At 40.2% G+C, this 21,324-nt stretch overlaps 1 protein-coding gene across 1 annotated transcript in view; it reads right to left on the bottom strand.

The window, feature by feature from the left end:
• Nucleotides 1–772: 772 nt before the first annotated feature.
• The window catches only part of LOC140482612 (solute carrier family 22 member 2-like), a 50,676-nt gene continuing 30,124 nt past the window's right edge, over nucleotides 773–21,324 (bottom strand). Inside the window, exons 7-11 of the mRNA XM_072580128.1 lie at nucleotides 16,660–16,874; nucleotides 12,539–12,647; nucleotides 12,202–12,314; nucleotides 6,162–6,261; nucleotides 773–1,360 (exon numbers count right to left, since the gene is read on the bottom strand). Of these exons, the coding sequence (XP_072436229.1) occupies nucleotides 1,261–1,360; nucleotides 6,162–6,261; nucleotides 12,202–12,314; nucleotides 12,539–12,647; nucleotides 16,660–16,874 (637 nt within the window). The 3' untranslated portion in view covers nucleotides 773–1,260. The remainder of the gene's footprint in view (nucleotides 1,361–6,161; nucleotides 6,262–12,201; nucleotides 12,315–12,538; nucleotides 12,648–16,659; nucleotides 16,875–21,324) is intronic.

The raw sequence follows: 21,324 nt of genomic DNA, 5'->3' as shown, positions 1-21,324 counted from the left end.
CCGTGCAAGGACTGTAACAAACAATACATTGGACAAACAGGCAGAAAACTAGCCACCAGGATATATGAACACCACCTAGCCCTAAAAAGACATGACCCTCTCTCACTAGTATCGTCACATACAGATGAGGAAGGACACCACTTCGACTGGGACAATACATCCATCCTAGGACAAGCCAAACAAAGACATACACAAGAATTCCTAGAAGCATAGCATTCCAACCAGAACTCTATCAACAAACACATTGAGTTAGACCCCATCTACCACCCCCTGGGAAAAGGAACAGGAAGTGACTTCACCACAGGAAATAACATCACCAAAGGAAATGACATCACCAACCCAAAGAAACCCAAACATATAAATAGAAAGCAGGAAGTTTCAGCATTGCTTCACATGAAGTCCATTGAAGATGTTACCTAGTAAGGTAATGAAACATCTGGAAATGAATCTTTCAGCTTAGCGAGCAAACCTACATCCAATATATGCAACGGTTAATATAAAGTGAGGTTTTCATTCTATTACAACAACCCGTGCAATTAGACTTAACTGAATGAAGTAAGATTTGAGGGGGCACAGTGATTATTGATGTCCCTTAAATCAGTGTTCCTTCTGTATAATTAGTCTTGAGCCATCTTTGTTTTATGTAGGCTGAAGCTCAAGTTTAACAATAGCATCCAGTTCATTCAGTCATGGCATTGGAGACAAGACAACACAAGCTCAAGTTTAAAATTCAAGAATTTATTTTCTTTTTTTTTAAATTATTAATCACGGCTTGATTAAATATTTCATATTTAACATTACAAAGTACAGACTCAGAAAAATGCACCTTTAATTTTTAACTGATTTTTAGCCTCTGATTTGTTTCACCTTGAAAGCTGTACTAATAACAAACACCAATCCTAATCAAAGATATTAATAAATCACTAGAAACAAATGGATATTATTGGATTGTGAAGCATAAATCTTAGCAGCTGTAGCCTACTATTTGTGTCAAACACTAGAAGCTAATCATTACGGTTCTTATGGTATAGGGACAGGGTTCCCTACCTCTAAGCAAAGAGCTGTGTGCGCTGACCTGCTGCAAAGGTGTGTCATAGCATCTCTGAGCAAGTTGATTAGAAAGTATCTAGAAGCTAATTCATTGGTGGTGTGGTGGCAATGTCCCTACCTCTGGGCTAGAAGGCCTGGGTTCAAGTCCCACCTGCTCCAGAGGTGTGTCATTACCTCTTTATGGCTAATTAAAAATCTCTAGACGCTAATTCATCCTTCAACAACCATCTTCACTGAAGCTGGATCCTTGACATCTGTGGAATATAGCACAGACTGCTGGTGGTGAGTCTTCAGAATCTTTTTCTTCGGTCTAGAGAAAGAATTCACTCATGATACAGTGATCTGCAACACACATTCTCAATGTAGGATATACAAACATTGTGTTCAATAAAACCATTCAGCCCCTTGGGCCTGGTCTGCTCTTCAATAGCCATTTTCTCACCATTACTCTATATTCTTTAACACTTTACCTGTCTGAAAAGCTGCAGTTTTCCCATATTTTTGACGTCATTACATGTGCAACAAGACTCACTCTAAGATTTTAAATGACTTTGTTTTTATAATGTTATGAATGAAACTATGAAATCGTAGTGTAAGAAAAGTCCATTTGCTTCCATTAATGATGGTACACATTTACGAATCCTGTTATCATGTTACCTTCCAAACTCTGGTATACCTTTTAGAGGGCCCTTTTGTATACTGATAGAATGGGGAACCAGTAGCTAGGCTGCTGCCTCACAGCACCAGGGACTTGAGTTCAATTCCAGCCAAGAGTGACTGTGTAAAATTTGCACATTCTCCCCTTGTCTGCGTGCGTTTCCTCAGAGTGCTCCGGTTTCCCTCCACAATCCAAAGATGCGCAGGTTAGGTGTTTGGCCATGGTGTTCCAGAATGTGTGAGGAGAGTGCATTAGTCAGGGAAATGTAAAGTAACAGGGTAGGGGAATGGGTCTGGGTGAATACTCATGGGAGGGTTAGTGTGGACTTGCTAGGTCAAATGGCCTGTTTCCACACTGTAGGGATTCTATGATTCAATTAATGGGCATTGAAAAGATATTCAACATCACAGGATATGGTTATGTACAGGGTCCAGATATCCAGCAATGCATAGAACAGGGCTTTGTGGGAAGTATGCCGATATTGAGCACACTTCATTGCTGCTTTGTGTATAAACATAGAACTATCTAAACACACTACTGCACTGGCTGTCAGGGGGCAAAAAACCAGCAGAGAAAACTGTGTCTCTTCCTTTGGGGGAAATTGAAGAGCAGAGTATGGTTATGTAATTGTTGTATCACTGGACTTGCAAGTCAGGGATCTGGACTAGTAACACTGAGATTTTCAGTTTTCATCTGGCAAAAATCAAAGTTGGTTGTCTAAAACCATTCTTGTTCTGTCTGTGTTTACACCCTGAGATTGTGTAACACTTAGAGGCAAAAATATAGTTTTAAGAATACTCAGAAGAGATGAACACAATTAGTACAAAGCTCATGATATATTGAATTTCATATAGTTAGGTCAGCTTTAGTATAAATTAGACCTTCATTTTTTCTATAGTTATCATGTGTTATACACTCAATTTTGGTTGTGGGTGAGATAACAAATTTAGCAGCACTCCTTATATCCCAGCCTTTCATGACCTTTGATTACTCAAAGCACTTCACTGTGATTTACTTTGGAAGTGTAGTCACCGTTAGAATTTTGAAACGTGGCAGCCAATTTGCACACAGCAATCAACATGGTAATGACCAAATCATTTGTGTGTTGCTTATCACCATCCACCCAAGTACCACACCACATTTGTTCTTAAGATAGGTTGACTATTTTTCTCCTTTATACTCTCCACTGAAAAACTTCTCAACGTCAGTGATTTCAATTTTTGGGTTCATCGCCATCCTGTCCTTTAATCTCTCTCTCCATGTGAAATTGCCTATCCATATTCATAGCTAATATCCTGATCTTGGTTTCTCACATCACCTCTCAGTTAATACAGGATCAATCACAGATAAGGCCAGCTTTGATCACTTTTCTGAATTGCTCTCACTTGTCCCACAACCTACTTCTCACGTCTTTGCTCCGGAAACCTTTTGCCCAAGTCATGAACAAGTACTATTGATTATCCAACTTCACTTTCTGACTTGTTAGCCCATATCATTAATGGTCCACTGTTCCCATGTTCTAACTCTTCACCTATAATTTGGCTGCCATCATCTCGTCCTCCAAAAACATGCTTTTCTGGCCCCATCTTTCATTTGTACCCTTCATAAATGTCAGTTCAAACTAATTTTTGCAGCTTTCATGATAACTCACTACATGTCTCAGATCTACATTGTTCTCCAGTACATTCACTCATCAATTTGAATATTTCCATCCTTGTTTTCAAATCTCTCAATAGCCTTCCTTCTGCACCTGACTTCCAACATAACACTCCTCTGAAATCTCTGCAATTTGGTAAATTTAATGCTACCTTGGGCTGCCTAGAATCCAATCTCTGGAATTCCCTCCTTAAACTTCTGAACTCACTACATCTCATGCCTCCATTAAAATCTATTTTTAACAAAATTGTTGGCATCCATGTTAATATCTCCTCAGAGCAATGTATGAACTGAATAAGCCAGTCAACCTTTTGACCCTATTACATCCATTCAATGAGTGATCAGTGGTATCTCTCCAGATTAAGTTATACAAATTGCAGTCTAATCTTGTTTGGAAATCTCTTCTGTACAGCTCAGTTTAAAGGATACAATTTCCTTTAACAGTACTCCTGAAATGTTCTCCTTTTTCCTTAACACAAGGTCTCCTTTAATTGTAGTAACCAAGAACCTTGACTGTATTCCATTTTACACACGATAGGGATCCACTTAACCTTCCTTCCTTGTCCATTTGCCTCCCTGTTTAACAGATGATCTTACACTATTTCCATATCTCCAGCATGATGTAACCACCAAATACTTTTTCCACTCACCTTGCAGCATTGTGACAGGACCACTCTCTCCTCTATACTCTAGTCCACTGTTCAATCACTCTCAATATCCCTCACCTTTCCATAGTTGTTGAAAAATGTTAGAATCTATAATAAAGGATGTGATAACTGGACCATAATATACTGAAGCAGAATTAGGCCATTCGATTCTTCAAGTCATGTCTAATATATTTCTCAACCCTATTCTCCTTCCTTCCCCCCCCCCCCCCATAAACCTTGGTGTCCTTACTAATCTGGAACCTATCTCTGTGTGCAAATAATACAATGACATAACCTTAAAAACCTTCTGTGGCAACGAATTCCACAGATTCACCACCTTCTAGCTGAAGAAATTATTCCTTATCTTAGTTCTAAAGGGTCATTACTTCACTCTGAGCCTGTGCCTTTGGTCCTCATCTGTGGTATTAGTGGAAACATTGTGTTCATGTGCACTCAATTCAAGCCTTTCAGTATCCTGTAAGTTTCAATCAGATCCCCCTTCGAGAGTGCTTACCCTGAGTGAAGGGGAAGTGAAGGCACAGTGGTATTATCACTAAACTATTAATCCAGAGACCCTGGTAATGTCCAGGGGACACAGGTATGAATCCTGCCATGGTAGATGGTTGAAATTGAATTCAACAAATATCTGAAATTAGGAGTCTAATGATCATAACACTATTGAGAATTGTAGGAAAAACTCATCTGGCTCATTAGTATCCTTTGGGGGAGGAACCTGCCATTTTTACTGGTCTACATGTGACTCCAGACCCACAACAATAATCAGCTTATCGATTGCTGTCTTCCACCTCCCTCCCTTCTTAAAAAGGGGTGTTACATTAGCAATTTTTCAGACCTCTGAAACCCTCCCTGACACCAGTGATTCCTGAACGATTATCACCAACACCACCACAATCTCCTCTGCTATCCTTCAGAACTCTGGGGTATGGTTCATCTGATTTATCCACTTTCAGACCTTTCAGCTTCCCCAGCAGCACCTCAGTGATGGGCCAATACACTCGCCTCTGCTCCCTGACTCTTTTGAAGTCCTGGTGCACTGTTGATTTCTTCCACTGTGAAAACTGATGCAAAGTACCTATTGAATTTCTCCCCATGTCTTTGCTCCCCATTACTGCTTCCCCAGCCTCCTTTCCAGCGGTCCAATGTCCACTCTTACTGCTCCCTTACCTTTCACAGATCTAAAAAAAATTGCAGTCGTTTATTACCAGCTGGTTTACTCTCATAATCCATCTTCCTCTCCCCTTTTTTTGTGTTATCCTCTGGTTTTTAAAGGCTTCCCAATCCTCTGCCTTCCCACTAATCTTCACCATATTGTATGCTTTATCTTTTGCTATTAAGCTTTCCCTGACTTCCCTTTTCAGCCATGGTTGCCCCATGCTCCTCAGTACATTTCTTCTTCCTTGGGATGAATTTCTGCCATACCTGCTGGAACACTCCCAGAAATCCCAGCCATTGCTGTTTCACTCTTGCTAGGCCCACCTTCCAATTCGCTCTGGCCCTCATGTCTTTGTAGTTACCTTTATTCAATTGTAATGCTGTTATATCCGATTGCGGCTTTCCCCTTTCAAACTGCAGAATGAATTCCATCACCTTATGGTAACTATTCCCTTGGTGTTCTTTCACCTTCAGACTGGCCACATGTGAAGATTGACCTATTTTCATCAGTTACTGATGGCAAACATCACTAGACCAGAACAGATTAGTGCATACACAGCTGACATCACTATGTTTCATGTACAATAATATCACATTGGTAATGCATGAGCAGGTGAGATCAAAATTCCAGAAGCTGTGGCAAAGGCCATGAGTGGGGGCAAAGGCTGGGAGCAGCAGCCAAGGCCAGAAGGAGAGACTAAGGCTGGGAGCTGTAGCAAAGCTCACAGAGTAGCAGTGAGAGAGGTAATGTTTCGACTTGGTTGGGCGGCAGGGAGGGAGAACTGCACCAACAGCACAGAGGACTTGCCACCTTCCAATTACTGAGCATCCAAGCTTGACAGACCTTGTGATTGGTCTCTTGGCAGGGATGTAGCATTGCCAGAGAGAGGAATTTTTGCCAGTGCGCGCACAATGTAGAGTAAGGTTAATGGCAAGAACACATCAATGGGTAAGTGCTTCTATCACTGTTTGCTTACCGTCGGAGATTCTCCACATCTTCAACGGTGTCTGGTAAAGTCATGCCCTTTGTTTCAGGCAACAGCAACACTAGGCCACCAACAATCAAACCAAGCACCCCTGGCAATGAATGGACAGAGCAGTAAAAGATTTATTTGCAACTAGACAAATAAATTAGTTTAAATTAAATTTGTAAAACATTCACTCGGGAATATAATTCTTTCTGATGCACATTAGGAAAACACATTTTCAGACAGTTTAGTTTTTCATATCACTGAATCATGAAACAGAAGTGAGGGATGTGTGTTTGCAGAAAAAAATAGTTTTGTTTATGACTAATATAGAACTGCTCGGTCTTGAGAAGTCATTTCATCACTTTGTGACTTTCCTCACAAAGATTAAGTGAGTTTAAGTTCCCTTAAAAACTGAAATTACTGTGGGTGCTGTAAATCAGAAACAAAAGCAGAAGTTGCTGGAAAAGCTCAGCAGGTCTGGCAACATCTGCAAAGAGAAATCGAAATTAAAGTTCAGAACTGAGCAATGGTTGTGAGGAACGGTCACGGGACCTGAAACATTAACTCTGTTTTCTCTTCGCAGATGTTGCCAGACCTGAGAGTTTCAAGCAGCTTCTGTTTTTATTTAGGTTTCTTTATCCTGGTGGAATAAATTAAACATTAAATATTTTAATCTGTAAATACATAACAGCCCATAATGATAAAACTGGTGAGCATTAACTGATCTAGACTAGCAAAGGCCAAGAGATCATTTCCCAATGCAATCTGTCCTGAAATTTAATTCAATAAATCTGGCAATCTATTGAGACTGCTCCAGAAAAATACCCACAAGAAATGCCCAAATTGCAATTAAAAATGGTACTGCATGATTAGGCTGTCTTATAATCCCAGCTGCTTCTCACTGTTTATTCCTCCCGCCATTCTTTTCCCCCCTCCCCCCCCATTCCTCCCCACCTTCAGTCTTCATCACCATCTTTTCGTAATTACAATCCATTCTGAAGGGGGGGGGTCACTGGACCCAAGACATTGACTCTGTTTGTTCTCCGCAGACAATGCAGTCCTGCTAAGGTTTTCCAGCAATTTCTATTTTTGTTCCTTTAAATTGAGCTCGCTTGTGTTGTGATAGTTCACTAAATTTACATTCTTTGCTTCTCTTGTTTTATCAATTACTTGTCACTTGGTAAATAATCATTACCACAAACTTTGCACAGCCCATTCTATTAAACACCAACTTGAACCTATGCAGTGCCTTTAACATAATATAACATTCCAAGGTGCTTCATAGCGATTTTGTCGAAATAAAATTCGAGTTAAGATACCGAAGGGACAGGAGATACTACAGCTGACTAAAACTTGGTCAAAGAAGTCAACTTCACAAGGATCATTTGAAAAGAGGAGGAGGTATGGATGTTAAATGAGGGAATTAGAGTTTTAATGGCCTTGGAAGCTGAAAGTATTATCACCAAGGTGGAGTGATGAATGCTGGGGGTGTGCAAGAAGCCAGAATTGGAGAAATGCAGGGATCTTTGATGGTTGGAGGGGGTTACAGAATTGGAAGGGACATGGTCATGGAGCAACTTGAAACCAAGGATGCCAATTCTAAAAATTTATGTATAGACTAGCAGACAAGGTAGGTCAGCAGCTAGTTAGAAAATGTAACAGAGTTTTGGATAATCATTAGTTTACAGAGGATAAGTGGGAGGCCAGCAAAGGGATACATTGGAATAGTCAAGTCTTATGGTAACCATGGCCTGTTTGAAGTTTTCAATAGCTGATGAGTTGATACAGAGTGGAGACAGGCCGTGTTCGGTAGGTAGAAGTAGGCAGAGGATAGGAATTCCTAGGTTAATTTTAGGAACATAGGAAGAGTAGGTCATTGAAGCCCTCAGGCCTGCTCTGCCATTACAGATCATGCCTGATCACCTACTTCAAAGGCATCTTCTCAAACTATCTGCACAACCCTTGATGTTGTCCTATCTAGAAATCTATCAATTTTCTTCAACTACCTCGACTTTCATAGCCCTCTGAGATAGAAAATTCCAAAGATAGTCCACCCTCTCAGTGAAGAAATATCTTCCTATCTCTATCCTGACTGATCCGAATTATTCTAATACTGAGTCTCCTTCTTCGGGGTCCTATAGCTCACCGTGTCTTTAATTGGTCTTTTTGCCTCAGTTGTTAAGGGAAAGGAATGAAATTGGTGATTGGAGAATGGAGTTGTAGTTGGGACAATTCATTTTGTCTGCCTGACATTTAATTACAGCAAATTTTTGTAACTTACAACTCAATGGACAAACATCATAACAAGTCAAATGTAGCAGAGTGATTGATGGCTGTGTTAGTGGCTATCGCCAGCATAGCTGTGGAATCTGACATTTTTTTAAAAATGATATCACTGTTCGGCTGCATGTAGATGAAAAATCGAGTGAGACCCAGGAGAGATTCTTGGGAGACACCAGAAGTAGGAGTGGGATGAGAAGGCAGAACCCTGGCTCCTGTTGGATTGATAGAAATAGAAATGCTAAATATATTCATGTGTCAGGTGACGCTGAGAAAGAAATAATTCATTCACATTTTATTTTGATGCTCCTTTGTTAGAAATGAAAAGATTTAAGACATGGAATGAACTTCCTGAGGAAATAATGGTTGCAGGCACAGTTACAATGTTTAACAGACACTTAGGTAAGTACATGAAGGGGAAAGATTTAGAAGGATATGGGCCAGGAGCAGGAAGGTGGGCCTAGTTTAGTTTGAGATTATGGACTGGCTAGATCAAAGGGCCTGTTTGTGTGTTGTATGACTCTGTTGGTCAAAGGACTATGGAAAAGTGATTTAAGGTTTGGACATGAGATGCAAAGAGAATGTCAGGACAAACCAATTCATGCCACAAGTGGAAATAAATATTCATATGGCTGGGAAAGCTATTGAAGTCCAGTGTTGAGTTGAACAATCTAACCAATAACTTCAGCTGATGCAATGTATTTGGTATGCCACTAGAATTGGATCTCATGGGATCTCCCTCATAGTGGCCATAACAATGGGCACCATTTTCTCCTTTAAAGGTAAGCGTGTTGAAATGCATAATCTTTGTCATCAACCAGATCAACATATCTCATGGAATCACATGCTTCTCAATTTATTTATCTATGCAAATAAATTATTGTGCAGAGCCAGAAGCTCTGTCCACTGACAAAACCTTCTGGATTTGAAGGCTCTGTGCCATTTTTTTAAGCCTAGCAGGACCTTCCCCTCAGGCTGTAGTGATTGGCACCAGGAATGGCTCTGAAGAAGGCCTAACTGACTCCCATATTTCTAAACACTGCCCTGGAGGTGATGCTCAGCAGAGTTACTCAAGAGGAAGTTGGTCCTCTCCTGACTGACCACAGCGGGAGGCCAGTTCACCAGCCTCACCCAGCCTGAACACAGATCCTAATGCAGACCAGTTCTGTAACTGCAATAAAACGGGATGAGCAACAATGCCAAAAGAAGGTGAACAACCTTCTGCACACTGCAAGGTGAACCATCTTCTCTGTAGGATCTCAAGCCCTAGGGCTATCACAAAGTCTAGATCTGCCAGTGGCAATACATCTCATCAAGGATGTTGGATCGCAGGCCCTTGATCATATGCATCATGTCCACTTAAGGGCTCATGCTTACTTCATCCTCTCAAACTACCAACCCTTCCTGCCCTCAACGCTTCCTACCTACTTGGGATGCTTTACCATGCTGTACAACTATGTATGGTGACAAATTGTTCTTGGACCCATTCCCATCATTCTTGAGCTTTCCCTGTCTCGTTGCAGGGAAAACTGGCACTCGACCGGGTCAAGAGGTTGAAGACCAATGGGAAGGTGGCAGACATCAAGCATCTCAGCCCCTTTTTGGAAAGAATTGTCGAACACCCAACGCAGGGAAAATTAGTGTTGTTCCTGTGATGACAGGAATACCAGAAAGACCACTTACACAGTGAGCAAAATGGTGCTTTGCAATTCCTGGATGAGCATCACCTGGCATTTTGCTCCACATCATTAATGGGCGGCACGGTGGCACAGTGGTTAGCACTGCTGCCTCACAGTGTCAGAGACCCAGGTTCAATTCTCGCCTCAGGCAACTGTCTGTGTGGAGTTTGCACATTCTCCCCGTGTCTGCGTGGGTTTCCTCCCACAGTCAAAAATGTGCAAGTCAGGTGAATTGACCATGCTAAATTGCCCGTAGTGTTAGGTGAAGAGGTAAATGTAGGGGAATGGGTCTGGGTGGGTTGCTCTTCGGAGGGTCGGTGTGGACCTGTTGGGCCGAAGGGCCTGTTTCCATACTGTAAGTAATCTAATGAACTGCTCTTCAGGGTCATCAACTCATTCCCACTTCTGTTATGGCAGACTAATGGCAGCCTGGGAAACTCAGCAAGGGCCCACCACCTGAACTGCTTCTCACCAGCACCACCTCAGAAGTGGAAGAGAGTGAAGCCTCATGAAAAATATTGACCAGGTATTTACCTACACCCTCTTCCAGCACAGAGACCATCACCTCTCCCTGCCTGAGCGGTCCAGCTCCAGCAAAATGCTCTGTGGCTCTTGGACCTGCACTAGCATCAGGAGTAAGGCCAGAGGAAGACAAGGCATTTCAGTTTCAATCCAGATGCCCCTTCTTATCAAGAAAACAGGATAATACCAGGAGGGCTCCACAGAGAGGGGCAGGGGACACACAGACATCCCAGCAGTTCCTCTATAGTTTCTGGTCTCTCTCCATTAAATAACATCCATTTAATCTTTTCTTAATAAAAAAATAAATTACCACATTTCTCTAACCTGGAACATTATTTGCCACCATTATGTCCCTTCAAAACTTTCTGCTACCAATCATAAAACATACAGCACCTTTGAAATTCATCTTCACATTTTGACATTAGCTTTTACTCCCCCACTTAGTATAAATAACAAAAGGCCGAGCTCCATTATCTTCTCCTTAAGCAGTCCTTCAGGTTGACTTTTTTTTTCACTCCAATATTCCGGGTCATGAGATGGGATGAGTCAACAATCTATTGCTGATCTGCACACCCTACCACCTATTGGACAGGTGATGTTTGAAGACACAGTTGAGAAGGGTTTTGAATTTTCACCTACTCTTTCTGCTGTTTATGCTTGTTCACCACCTGGGCCTACCAAGAAGCTCAAAATGGTGGCATCTTCTTGGATGCTTCTCCCACACATTTGGACAGTCTTAGGAAACACATTCCCACAAGTTAGTGGGGATATTGCATTTTTTTTTAAGGGAGGACTTGGGGTCATCGTTGAAGTAATTCCTCTGACCTCTTGGTAAACACTTGTTGTGACAAAGCTTAGAGTAGAGAACTTCTTTTGGGAATTCACAGACCTCGCATTCGTTCACAACCCTGGGAACATTACTTGTCACATATTGCCAATCAGAATATATTTACTGCATCTCTCCACTGTCTACTAACTCCCAAAAAAGTTAACATGTCATAACATTGCCTCTAATGTTATGTACTTTTATATTTGTTAACAATCTTGTCAACCTTATGAAATACCTCTGAAAGGCCGTTTGGACAATATCCAGCATCACTCCAATATCCACTATCCTAGTGATCTCCTCAAAAAGTTTAATTGTGTGAGTGAGACAGCATACAAACATGAGGCTCCTGATAATGGGAGGGTTTTACAACTAAACCTCTCCGGGATGGAAAGCTAGCAAGTTAGCTTGTGGGTAAATTTTGTCATTTTTTTCAGAATAAAAGTGTTTTTGTGAGACACATACTTTATGTGGTGGAGGTTTAATGTATGGTTAATATAGTTACTAGAAAAACTCGGAGAGGGAAAGGAGTAGAAGAATTGGTCATTTTCTTGAGGATGGAAACTCTTACAGAAAGTGGCATGAGTGTACGCTTCTTAGACAATTAAAATCTGAAGTCTCTCTCCATTCTGGACATATTGAAACTTCTGAAAATTACAATTAGGGGCAGAGATATAGTTGTGATAAAAGTGCAGCATTAAAATAGCAGAGTGCATTATACTTGATACACAATCCTCACCTAAAACCACAAGAGGTAACCCCATCCAGATTTCTGACAGTCGGTACACAATGAATGGAGCAGCAATCCCTCCAATATCGCACAGTGATGAGCATGCTGAAACACCAAGGTTCCTGTTTTTTAAAAAAAGATGTTTATTGGCATGCAAAATAGTGCTTGTGAAACGTGGAAACTAAGTATTTTCAACAAGTCAGATTTTGCCTTGGCAGCATAGTTCAAGAGAATGGATCTCTTTTCATGATATTCAGTGTAATCAATAACTGAATTAGAGCCATACTTTTATTCAAAATCATTGATGAACTTCTGTTAATGTAGAAAACATCTATTCAGTTCACACCTTATAAATGTTGGGTATAGTTCAGTATTTACAAATATCACCATTTCGATGCAGATAGTGATTCCTAATTTACCCACAAAGGCTACCGCTGTTGCCAACCAACTGATACCTGAAATGGAAGATATAGATAAAAAGTACCATTAGCAAGACTGAATTTTCAGAAAACAAATTAAGTAATTGTTCATAACTAGTTATGGTTGTTGAGAGATGTAAATGAACTAATTGCATTTCTGCAAGATTTCACAATTATTCTTTGGGTCAAGGTGTGATATGCAGTGAGTACAAGTTGGTGCAGTCGCTAACCTGAGTAATGAAATAACCAATCTCCATGTCAGTTGGCAAAAACAGAAAGTAGAGCTCAATTGACAGGTGAACAGCTTTTAACAGGGCATGAATAGGATGCCAATTATTTTGTGACACAAAAAGGATCAATTACTGACTTCAAAAAGGGCCCTGAGTTTTTTTTAACAGTAATCTGGACAAAATAAACAGTCCATTATCGCAATTGCGTAACAAGAATTAGTCACTGAGAAAATGTTAGCGAATTTTGAGAAGATTTGTAGCTCAGGTTCAGGTTTTGGATGTAGGTTTGCTCGCTTAGCTGTAAGGTTCATTTCCAGATGTTTTGTTACCCTACTAGGTAACATCTTCAGTGGGCCTCAGGCGAAGGAATGTTGAAAATTCCTGCTTTCTATTTATATGCTTGGGTTTCTTTGGGTTGCTGATGTTATTTCCTGTGGTGAAGTAACTTCCGGTTCCTTTTCTCATGGGGTGGTAGACGGGTTTTAACTCGATGTGTTTTTTGTTAGAGTTCTGGTTTGTCTGCTTGTTTGGGTTTGTTGCTGAGAAATGGCAGACTGTGTTTATTGGGTCTAACTGTCAGCAACAAACACAGAAAATGAAAAAACTAGACTCGCAGGAAAAACTAGACAAACTTGCACAAAGGAACAACAATGACAACACAAAAGCATGGATTTAAAAAATTAAATTACAACTGCCAGGATTTGGACAAGAAAGATTTTCTTAGCAGCATTAGAAACAACACTAAATGACAACCAACTCACAGAAGAAACCCAGCAAACCATCAGACAGGTAGTCGCACCAACATTAAGCAGAAAAAAGGAAGGAAACACACTCAATACACAAGAAAGGAACGGACTGGAAAGACTAAAAAAATAAAAACATTGTTATCCTATCTGCAGACAAAGGATGCTTGACAGTCATTCTAAATTGAAGAGACTACACTGAAAAAGCAAACGCACTACTTACAGATACCAACACTTAAATACTTACCAACAAGTGGCGATAGACCCAACCCTACAACTAGAGAACTGAATCACAGCCTGACTCAAAATACTTCAGAAATCTGGAGAAATAAATAAGACCGACTTCCAAAAACTGAAACCAGACGGATCCAACACACCACACTTCCACAGATTAACCAAAACTCTCAAACCAGGACCCCCCTTCAGACCCATAGTCTCGCTACCTGGAACACCAACTTACAGATTGGCCACGGAGCTAAAACACTTAGACTCATGCCACTCCACCCAAGAATTCCTTAAGACCAAAGACACTGAGATAGAAGAGGAGGAAATAATGGTCTCCTTTGATGTAACAGCCCTGTTTACATCAATCAACATTAACCACCATAGCAACCCAACGGTTGGAGGAAGAGCGCCTCATCTTCCGCCTAGGAACCCTCCAACCACAAGGGATGAACTCAGATTTCTCCAGTTTCCTCATTTCCCCTCCCCCCACCTTGTCTCTGTCAAATCCCTCGAACTCAGCACCGCCTTCCTAACCTGCAATCTTCTTCCTGACCTCTCCGCCCCCACCCCACTCTGGCCTATCACCCTCACCTTGACCTCCTTCCACCTATCGCATTTCCAATGCCCCTCCCCGAAGTCCCTCCTCCCTACCTTTTATCTTAGCCTGCTGGACACACTTTCCTCATTCCTGAAGAAGGGCTTATGCCCGAAACGTCAATTCTCCTGTTCCTTGGATGCTGCCTGACCTGCTGCGCTATTCTAGCAACACCTTTTCAGCTCTACACTATTAGAAGACCCAAAGACACACACACCAAATACCACTAACTTCATCAACAAGGAGAATATCATCAAGCTTGTGGACCTATGCCTTACCACCCACTTCACCTTCAACAACAAAACCTACAGACAAACCAACAGAACCACCAATGGGATCTCCATTATCAGGGTTCTTAGCAGAGGCAGTAATGCAGAGTCTTGTGCAAACAGCTCTGTCAACCATCCAACTCAAATTCTGAGTCCGCTATGTGGGTGACACCTTTGTCATCACTAAACGAAACAAATTAGAGAAACCTTCATGACCATCAATAATACCCTTACTGGCATAAAATTCACTAAAGAGGAGGAAAACAACAACAAATTGCCATTCCTAGATGTCACAGGACAGCGAACAGCCAATGGGGAACTTCAAACCAGCATCTACAGAAAAACAACACATACAGACCAAATATTGAACCACAGAAGCAATCATCCCAACATCAACAAATGAAGCTGCATCAGAATTATTTCAACAAACCAACACACACTGCAGTACAGAGGAAATATGCAGAGCAGAGAAAAATCACATATACTGTGTAGTCAAAAAGAATGGGTGTCCAATGAACACAGTCCACTGATTTCTCAGCAACAAATCCAAACAAGCAGACAAACCATGTCCAGAAACCCTAGCCACTCTCCCTTACATCAAAGACATCTCAGAAATGACTGCCAGACTACTCAGACTCCTTGGTATCATGGTAGCTCACAAACCCACTAACACACTAAAACAGCAGCTAATGAACTTTAAAGACCCTGTACAGACAACAAGCAAAACTAATGTCATTTACAAAACACCGTGCAAGGACTGTAACAAACACTATTTTGGACAAACAGGCAGAAAACTAGCCACCAGGATACATGAACACCAACTGGCCACAAAAAGACACGACCCTCTCTCACTAGTATCCTCACACATGGATGAGGAAGGACACCACTTTGACTGGGACAACACATCCATTTTAGGATAAGCCAAACAAAGACATGCATGAGAATTCCTAGAAGCATAGCATTCCAACCAGAACTCTATCAACAAACACATCGAATTAAACCCCATCTACCACCACATGAGAAAAGGAACAGGAAGTGACTTCACCACAGGAAATGACATCAGCAACCCAAAGAAACCAAAACATAAATAGAAAGCAAGAATTTTCAGCATTGCTTTGCCTGAGGCCCACTGAAGATGTTACCTAGTAGGGTAACAAAACGTCTGGAAATCAACCTTCCAGCTGAGAGAGAATGTGTCTCTTATGACCTTCTATGTTGATACTCTGAGATATAATGTATTAGTGCATTCGTGCATTTTCTCACTTTACTGGAACCAAGTAAGTTTCATGTACATGTCAGTTACTTCACCAGAATGTAACCAGAGATGAGTACCTTCAGTCATATTGGAGAAGTTAGGATAGAGCAATTTAGGGTGGGATTTAATAGAAGTATTTGAAATGATGAAGGATTTTGATACAGTGGATGGGAAAGATCTGTTTCTATCAAAAGGGCAGTCAGTAGCCAGAGAGCACAGGAACTAAGATAATTGAGAAATTAATCAGGGAAGAGATTAGGAATATTTTTCTATAGTGAATTTTTACAATTTAAGGTCATAAAATCATTTGGCCATCAAGCCTTCTCTGCCATGTGATAAAATCACACGGTTGATCTGATTGTGATCTTAACTCAACTATTTTTGCCTGACCCCAGACTTTACTCAATCAATCATCAAACTCTGTCTAAGTCACCCTTGAATATATTCAATGAACTGAAATGCACTGACTGAAAAAGGTGGTAGAAGCAGATTTAATAGCAATACTCAAAAGGAAGTTGGTTAAGTATTTGAAAATTTTAAAAAAGGGCAATAAGGAAAAATTAGAGTATGAGAACAAATGAGAAGCTTTTATGGAGGTCTGGAATGGAGATTATGGGTTCAATTCCTTTGTTCTGTGCTCTAAGATTTTATTCCATTGGCATAGCAGACACCTAATCCAGTTTGTTGGGCTGGGACTGTATCAGAATCCCAGTGCTAACCATAGGGCTTACTTTCAGGTATGAATGCAGCTATTAGACAAGTGCTCCCTGACAACAGACCACCTGCCGCGAAGGGAAGGCGCCGTCCAATCCGCTCAATGGTTGAAAGGATGAGAATTGCTGCTGGGATTTCTACTGCTCCCGAAATGAAGAAGTCAAGGTAAATATTTCCTCCCAGAGTTCCCAAACGCATGATAAGCCCTTGGTATACCAAGGTAATAGCGAACCTGTAATGAAGTTACGTGCATGTTAGTCCAGTGGCAACTTAACAGAATCAAGATAATTCCAGATGACGGTGTGCCACTCTTAAGATAACAGGCTACATGTCATTGCAAAGATTATTGTATCACAGATCACTGTGATACATGAAAATATGAACTTTTCCTTTCTACTGTGCAGTGTGTGTTCAGGCAATCAAATTGGATAAACCTCAACAGGAACCATCCATATTCAAGCTGGAATTTACCCAGCAGATGTCAATGGAAATCATCAGCAGGTAAAGGACTCTCAGCCATTAACAAGGTTTTTGTGTGAAATCCTGCAATTCTTAGAACTAGGTATTTAGGCAGTGATTTTGTAAATGCTACATTACACTGTTTATAAATGTAATGATTACATAGTGAGAAATAACTAAATTGAATGCATACAATTGATTATTCTATCAGAGTGAAACGGGATTAAATGGTTAGTGATTAAATTTCAAAAGAATATACAGAATGTAGACTATTTCACACCCTTTCTCCATTTGTCACTGTAGAATAACATGATAGAATGAATGAGAGCAGCCAATGAATGCTTTCAGCTATTTTTTAACTACAGGTTCACAGAGCACAATATCTCCACCCTCCAGAGAGTAGTTCCATTCAATAAGGCTGAATAAAAGACTGCCAATTCTTTGACACTGCTATCTTAAAAATGAGCTTAAAGCCCCAGTCTTGGCAAAAACAGTCATGAGGGAGTGTAGAAAAGGTTAATCTGGTCCATTGAATGAGTGAGTGAATCATTTAGACATGGTATCTACATCTGTGAACCATAATGCCATAGAGATGTACAGCAAGGAAACAGACCCTTCAGTCTGACTCGTCCATGCTGACCTATATCCTAAATAAATCTAGTCCCATTTGCCAATATTTGGCCCATATCCCTCCACACCCTTCCTATTGATATACCCATCCAGATATCTTTTAAATTCTGTAATTGTACCAGCCTCCACCACTTCCTCTGGCAGCTCATTCCATACATGCACCACCCTCTACGTGAAAAAGTTGCCCCTTAGATTCCTTTTAAATCATTCCCTTTTCACCTTAGGGCAATGCCCTCTAGTGTTGGACTCCCCTACCCCAGGGAAAAGGCCATATTTATTTACCCTATCCATTGCCCTTCATGATGTTATGAACCTCTATAAGTTCACCCCTCAGCCTCTGATGCTCCAGGGAAAATGGCCCCAATCTATTCAACCTCTCCCTCTAGCTCAAACCCTCCACACTGGCAACATCCTTGTAAATATTTTCTGAGCCCTTCCAAATTTCACAACAACCTTCCTAAAGCAGGGAGACCAGAATTTCTTGCAGTATTCCAAAAGCCCTAACCAATGCCCTGTACAACCAGAACATGAACTCCCAACTCCTATACTCTATGCACTGACCAATAAAGGCAAGTGTACCAAACCCTCCTTCAATATCCATCTACCTGCGATTCTATTTTCAAGGAACTATGAACCTGCACTCCAAGGTCTCTCTGTTCAGCAACACTTCTCAGGGTCTTGCCATTGAGTGTATAAGTCCTGCCTTGATTTGCCTTTCCAAAATGCAACACCTTACATTTATCTAAATTAAACTCCATCTGCCACTCCTCAGCCCATTGGCCCATTTGATTAAGATCCTGTTGTACTCTGTCTACTGCATCTCTAATTTTGGTGTCATCTGCAAACTTCCTAACCATACGTCCTATGTTCACATCCAAATAATTTATATCCATCATGAAAAGCAGTGATCCCAGCACCGATCCTTGTGGCACAGGCCTCCAGTCCGAAAAAACAACCATCCACTGCCATCCTTTTCTTATACCTTTGAGCCAGTTCTGTATCCAAATAGTTATTTCTCATGTTATTTCATATGATCTAACCTTGCTAACCAGTCTACCAGGAGGTATAGATCTAGCCATTTTTGGACTAATGTTAATTAATTAAAATCAAACAGCACCAGGTAATAGTCCAATAGCTTTATTTGGTAGCTAGGACCCTGGTGCAATCTTGTGATGAGATTGTGCTTTTTATGCCCACTGGATGCAATCAGGGTGGAGTTAGTTAGATAGGTTAAAGATAGAAGATTGATAATGTCCAAGGAATAGTCTCTTAACAATGTAAAGGTAAGGTTCGAGCCTGATAAGTTTCAGATTACCGTGCATGCAATAAACAAAGAAGACTAAGCCTGAAGACAGTTCTTGACCTTGCCTTTACCTCCATCAGTCTGTCTCAAACCCAGCTCTTAGTGGACAGAAAACCACATGATAAAAGTAGATGGCAGCAGTGGGATCCACTATTTTGAAAATCATGACATTAGTGTAGATCAAGAATCAGACTAAAATCAATGGAGAAGCAAAGAACTTAAAAAAAACTATCTTTCCAAAACAACAAAGATGGCTGTCATTGACCAGTGAGAAATCAGCTATCAAGCTGAATAGCTGCTATGAATTAAAAACAGAAAGTTCCTACAGAGAAGCCACCAAAGATACTTGTAAGGATATTTTTAAAACCTAGCAGTAGGGGGAACAAGGGAAAAGAAAAATCAATGAGATCAGTTTTTTAAAAAAAACTCCAGCAACCAAGGAGAGAAATTCAGATCAAACACCCATTAAAAGAGGCTAACTATAGGACTTGTAAAGCAGATTAAATCTCTTAGAGGGTATTTAAAAAACCCGGAAAAAAGAGAGGAAGAATTAACATACCTGTCAGTGTTTAGCAGCTTATAGATTATTTCCTCAATGGCAGATTTGACAGTGAAAAGTTAAGAAAATTATTCAGAGACAGGTTGAAGAGACATTGATTGGAGGAAAAAACTGTATTAGTACTTTTTCCTAGAATCAGAAGTTTCAGAGACCTAAAAGTTTATTAGTTAAATCCATTAATATTTCAACAATTTGGGTGAGTAACACAAATATTATTCAGTAGCTAAGAAGTATTGTTAAGTTTAATTGTTAGAAAAATGGCATTGGAGACAAAGCAAAGAAGTGTGGATCTGTTCACGTTGTATCAAGTTCAGCATGAAAATACCTCAGATGGGGAAAGATTTGCACAAACATTATCAATGACAGCCATCTTTGAGACTGTCAGGAGTTCATTAAATTTTATTGACTGAAGCTTTTTTTTTGAGAGACGGAATTTCTACCCACAGATCTTTTGGAAATCCTTCAGCAATTTGGAAAGAAATATTTTATTCATCTCTATAAAGACATCATACTGGAAAGGAAAAGCAAACTTTACATGAAGCACCATTTAAAGCAACATAATCTTCAAAAGATTTCCCTTTTAACATGATAACAATAAGCATCCTTACAACATAAATTAAACAACTTTAAACAATTGAAACTACTAGATAATAGAATATGTGTCATACAAAGAGACCAAAATCCTATCAATCATTATCCAAATCAAGAACAAATAAGACAATGGCAAAATCATGCTTCAATAGCAGATACTAGCTCTCTGGAAAATTTGTAAATGATTTCATTAATGATGCAACTACTATCTGAACTATTAACCTATAGAAATGTACAATAAGAGATTATTTGCAACAGAATACTAATTGGTCACAGAAAAAGCAATTATTAAACTTCTTCAAACAAAAGAGGATCTATTTATAGAACAAACAGTCCAAATGGAAGTGAATACAGAGTCTAAGGAATTGTTCAATAAGCATTATACAGTAAAGGTATATTTAATCCAAAATGTTAACGATATAAAACACAATAGAACATTTAACCAGAGGATACAAACCTCTCATCTGAAAACTATACAAAATGTGACACATTCAATGCAAGCTAATGCTACAGTATCTTATCACAGGTGTGGCACCAAAGCAGCGCATCAGCAAAAACCTAACTGTCCAGATTTATTTGAACAATGTATTCATTATACGAAAAGATGTCACTTCTAAAAGATGTCACTTCTAAAAGATGTCACTTCTAAAAGATGTGCTATTCTCTAAAGGATTAGCTATGAACAAACATAATTCTCTTCTCAGAGAAATAACACCATCACCAAAGCCTGAAGCTAATGATGAAGAAGTAAATACAGTCTGTCTTCCCCATTTATTCCTGCAGTTACATCCATACAAGACCCTTCAGCAATTACTACTTCAGGGTGCATGGTAAACCTGCCAGATTAATTAAATTGGAAGCTAGTAGTGTAGGCATAAGGCCACACAACAAAGGACTTCCCACTGTACTATCCACAAAAGTACAACTGTCCCTAATCTCCTTAGATAACTAGACATAATCTTGACTCTCAGAAAACGCAGTTTCCTCTTTGAAGGACTGTGATAAATCCAAATTTATTTCATTATATTTCAATGTCAGTGACTCTGCGTAAGGACTCTGGCAGCTAATCTTTTTTTTTATTTACACTGATGCCTCCTCGTTCATCCATTCCTACCTAGTTGAAATCACCCACCTGCCCAA

The sequence above is a fragment of the Chiloscyllium punctatum genome, chromosome 11, assembly GCF_047496795.1.
Source record: "Chiloscyllium punctatum isolate Juve2018m chromosome 11, sChiPun1.3, whole genome shotgun sequence".
Taxonomy (NCBI): domain Eukaryota; kingdom Metazoa; phylum Chordata; class Chondrichthyes; order Orectolobiformes; family Hemiscylliidae; genus Chiloscyllium; species Chiloscyllium punctatum.
The sequence above is the reverse complement of the archived record's forward strand: the minus strand, read 5'-3'. Positions and strand labels throughout refer to the sequence as shown.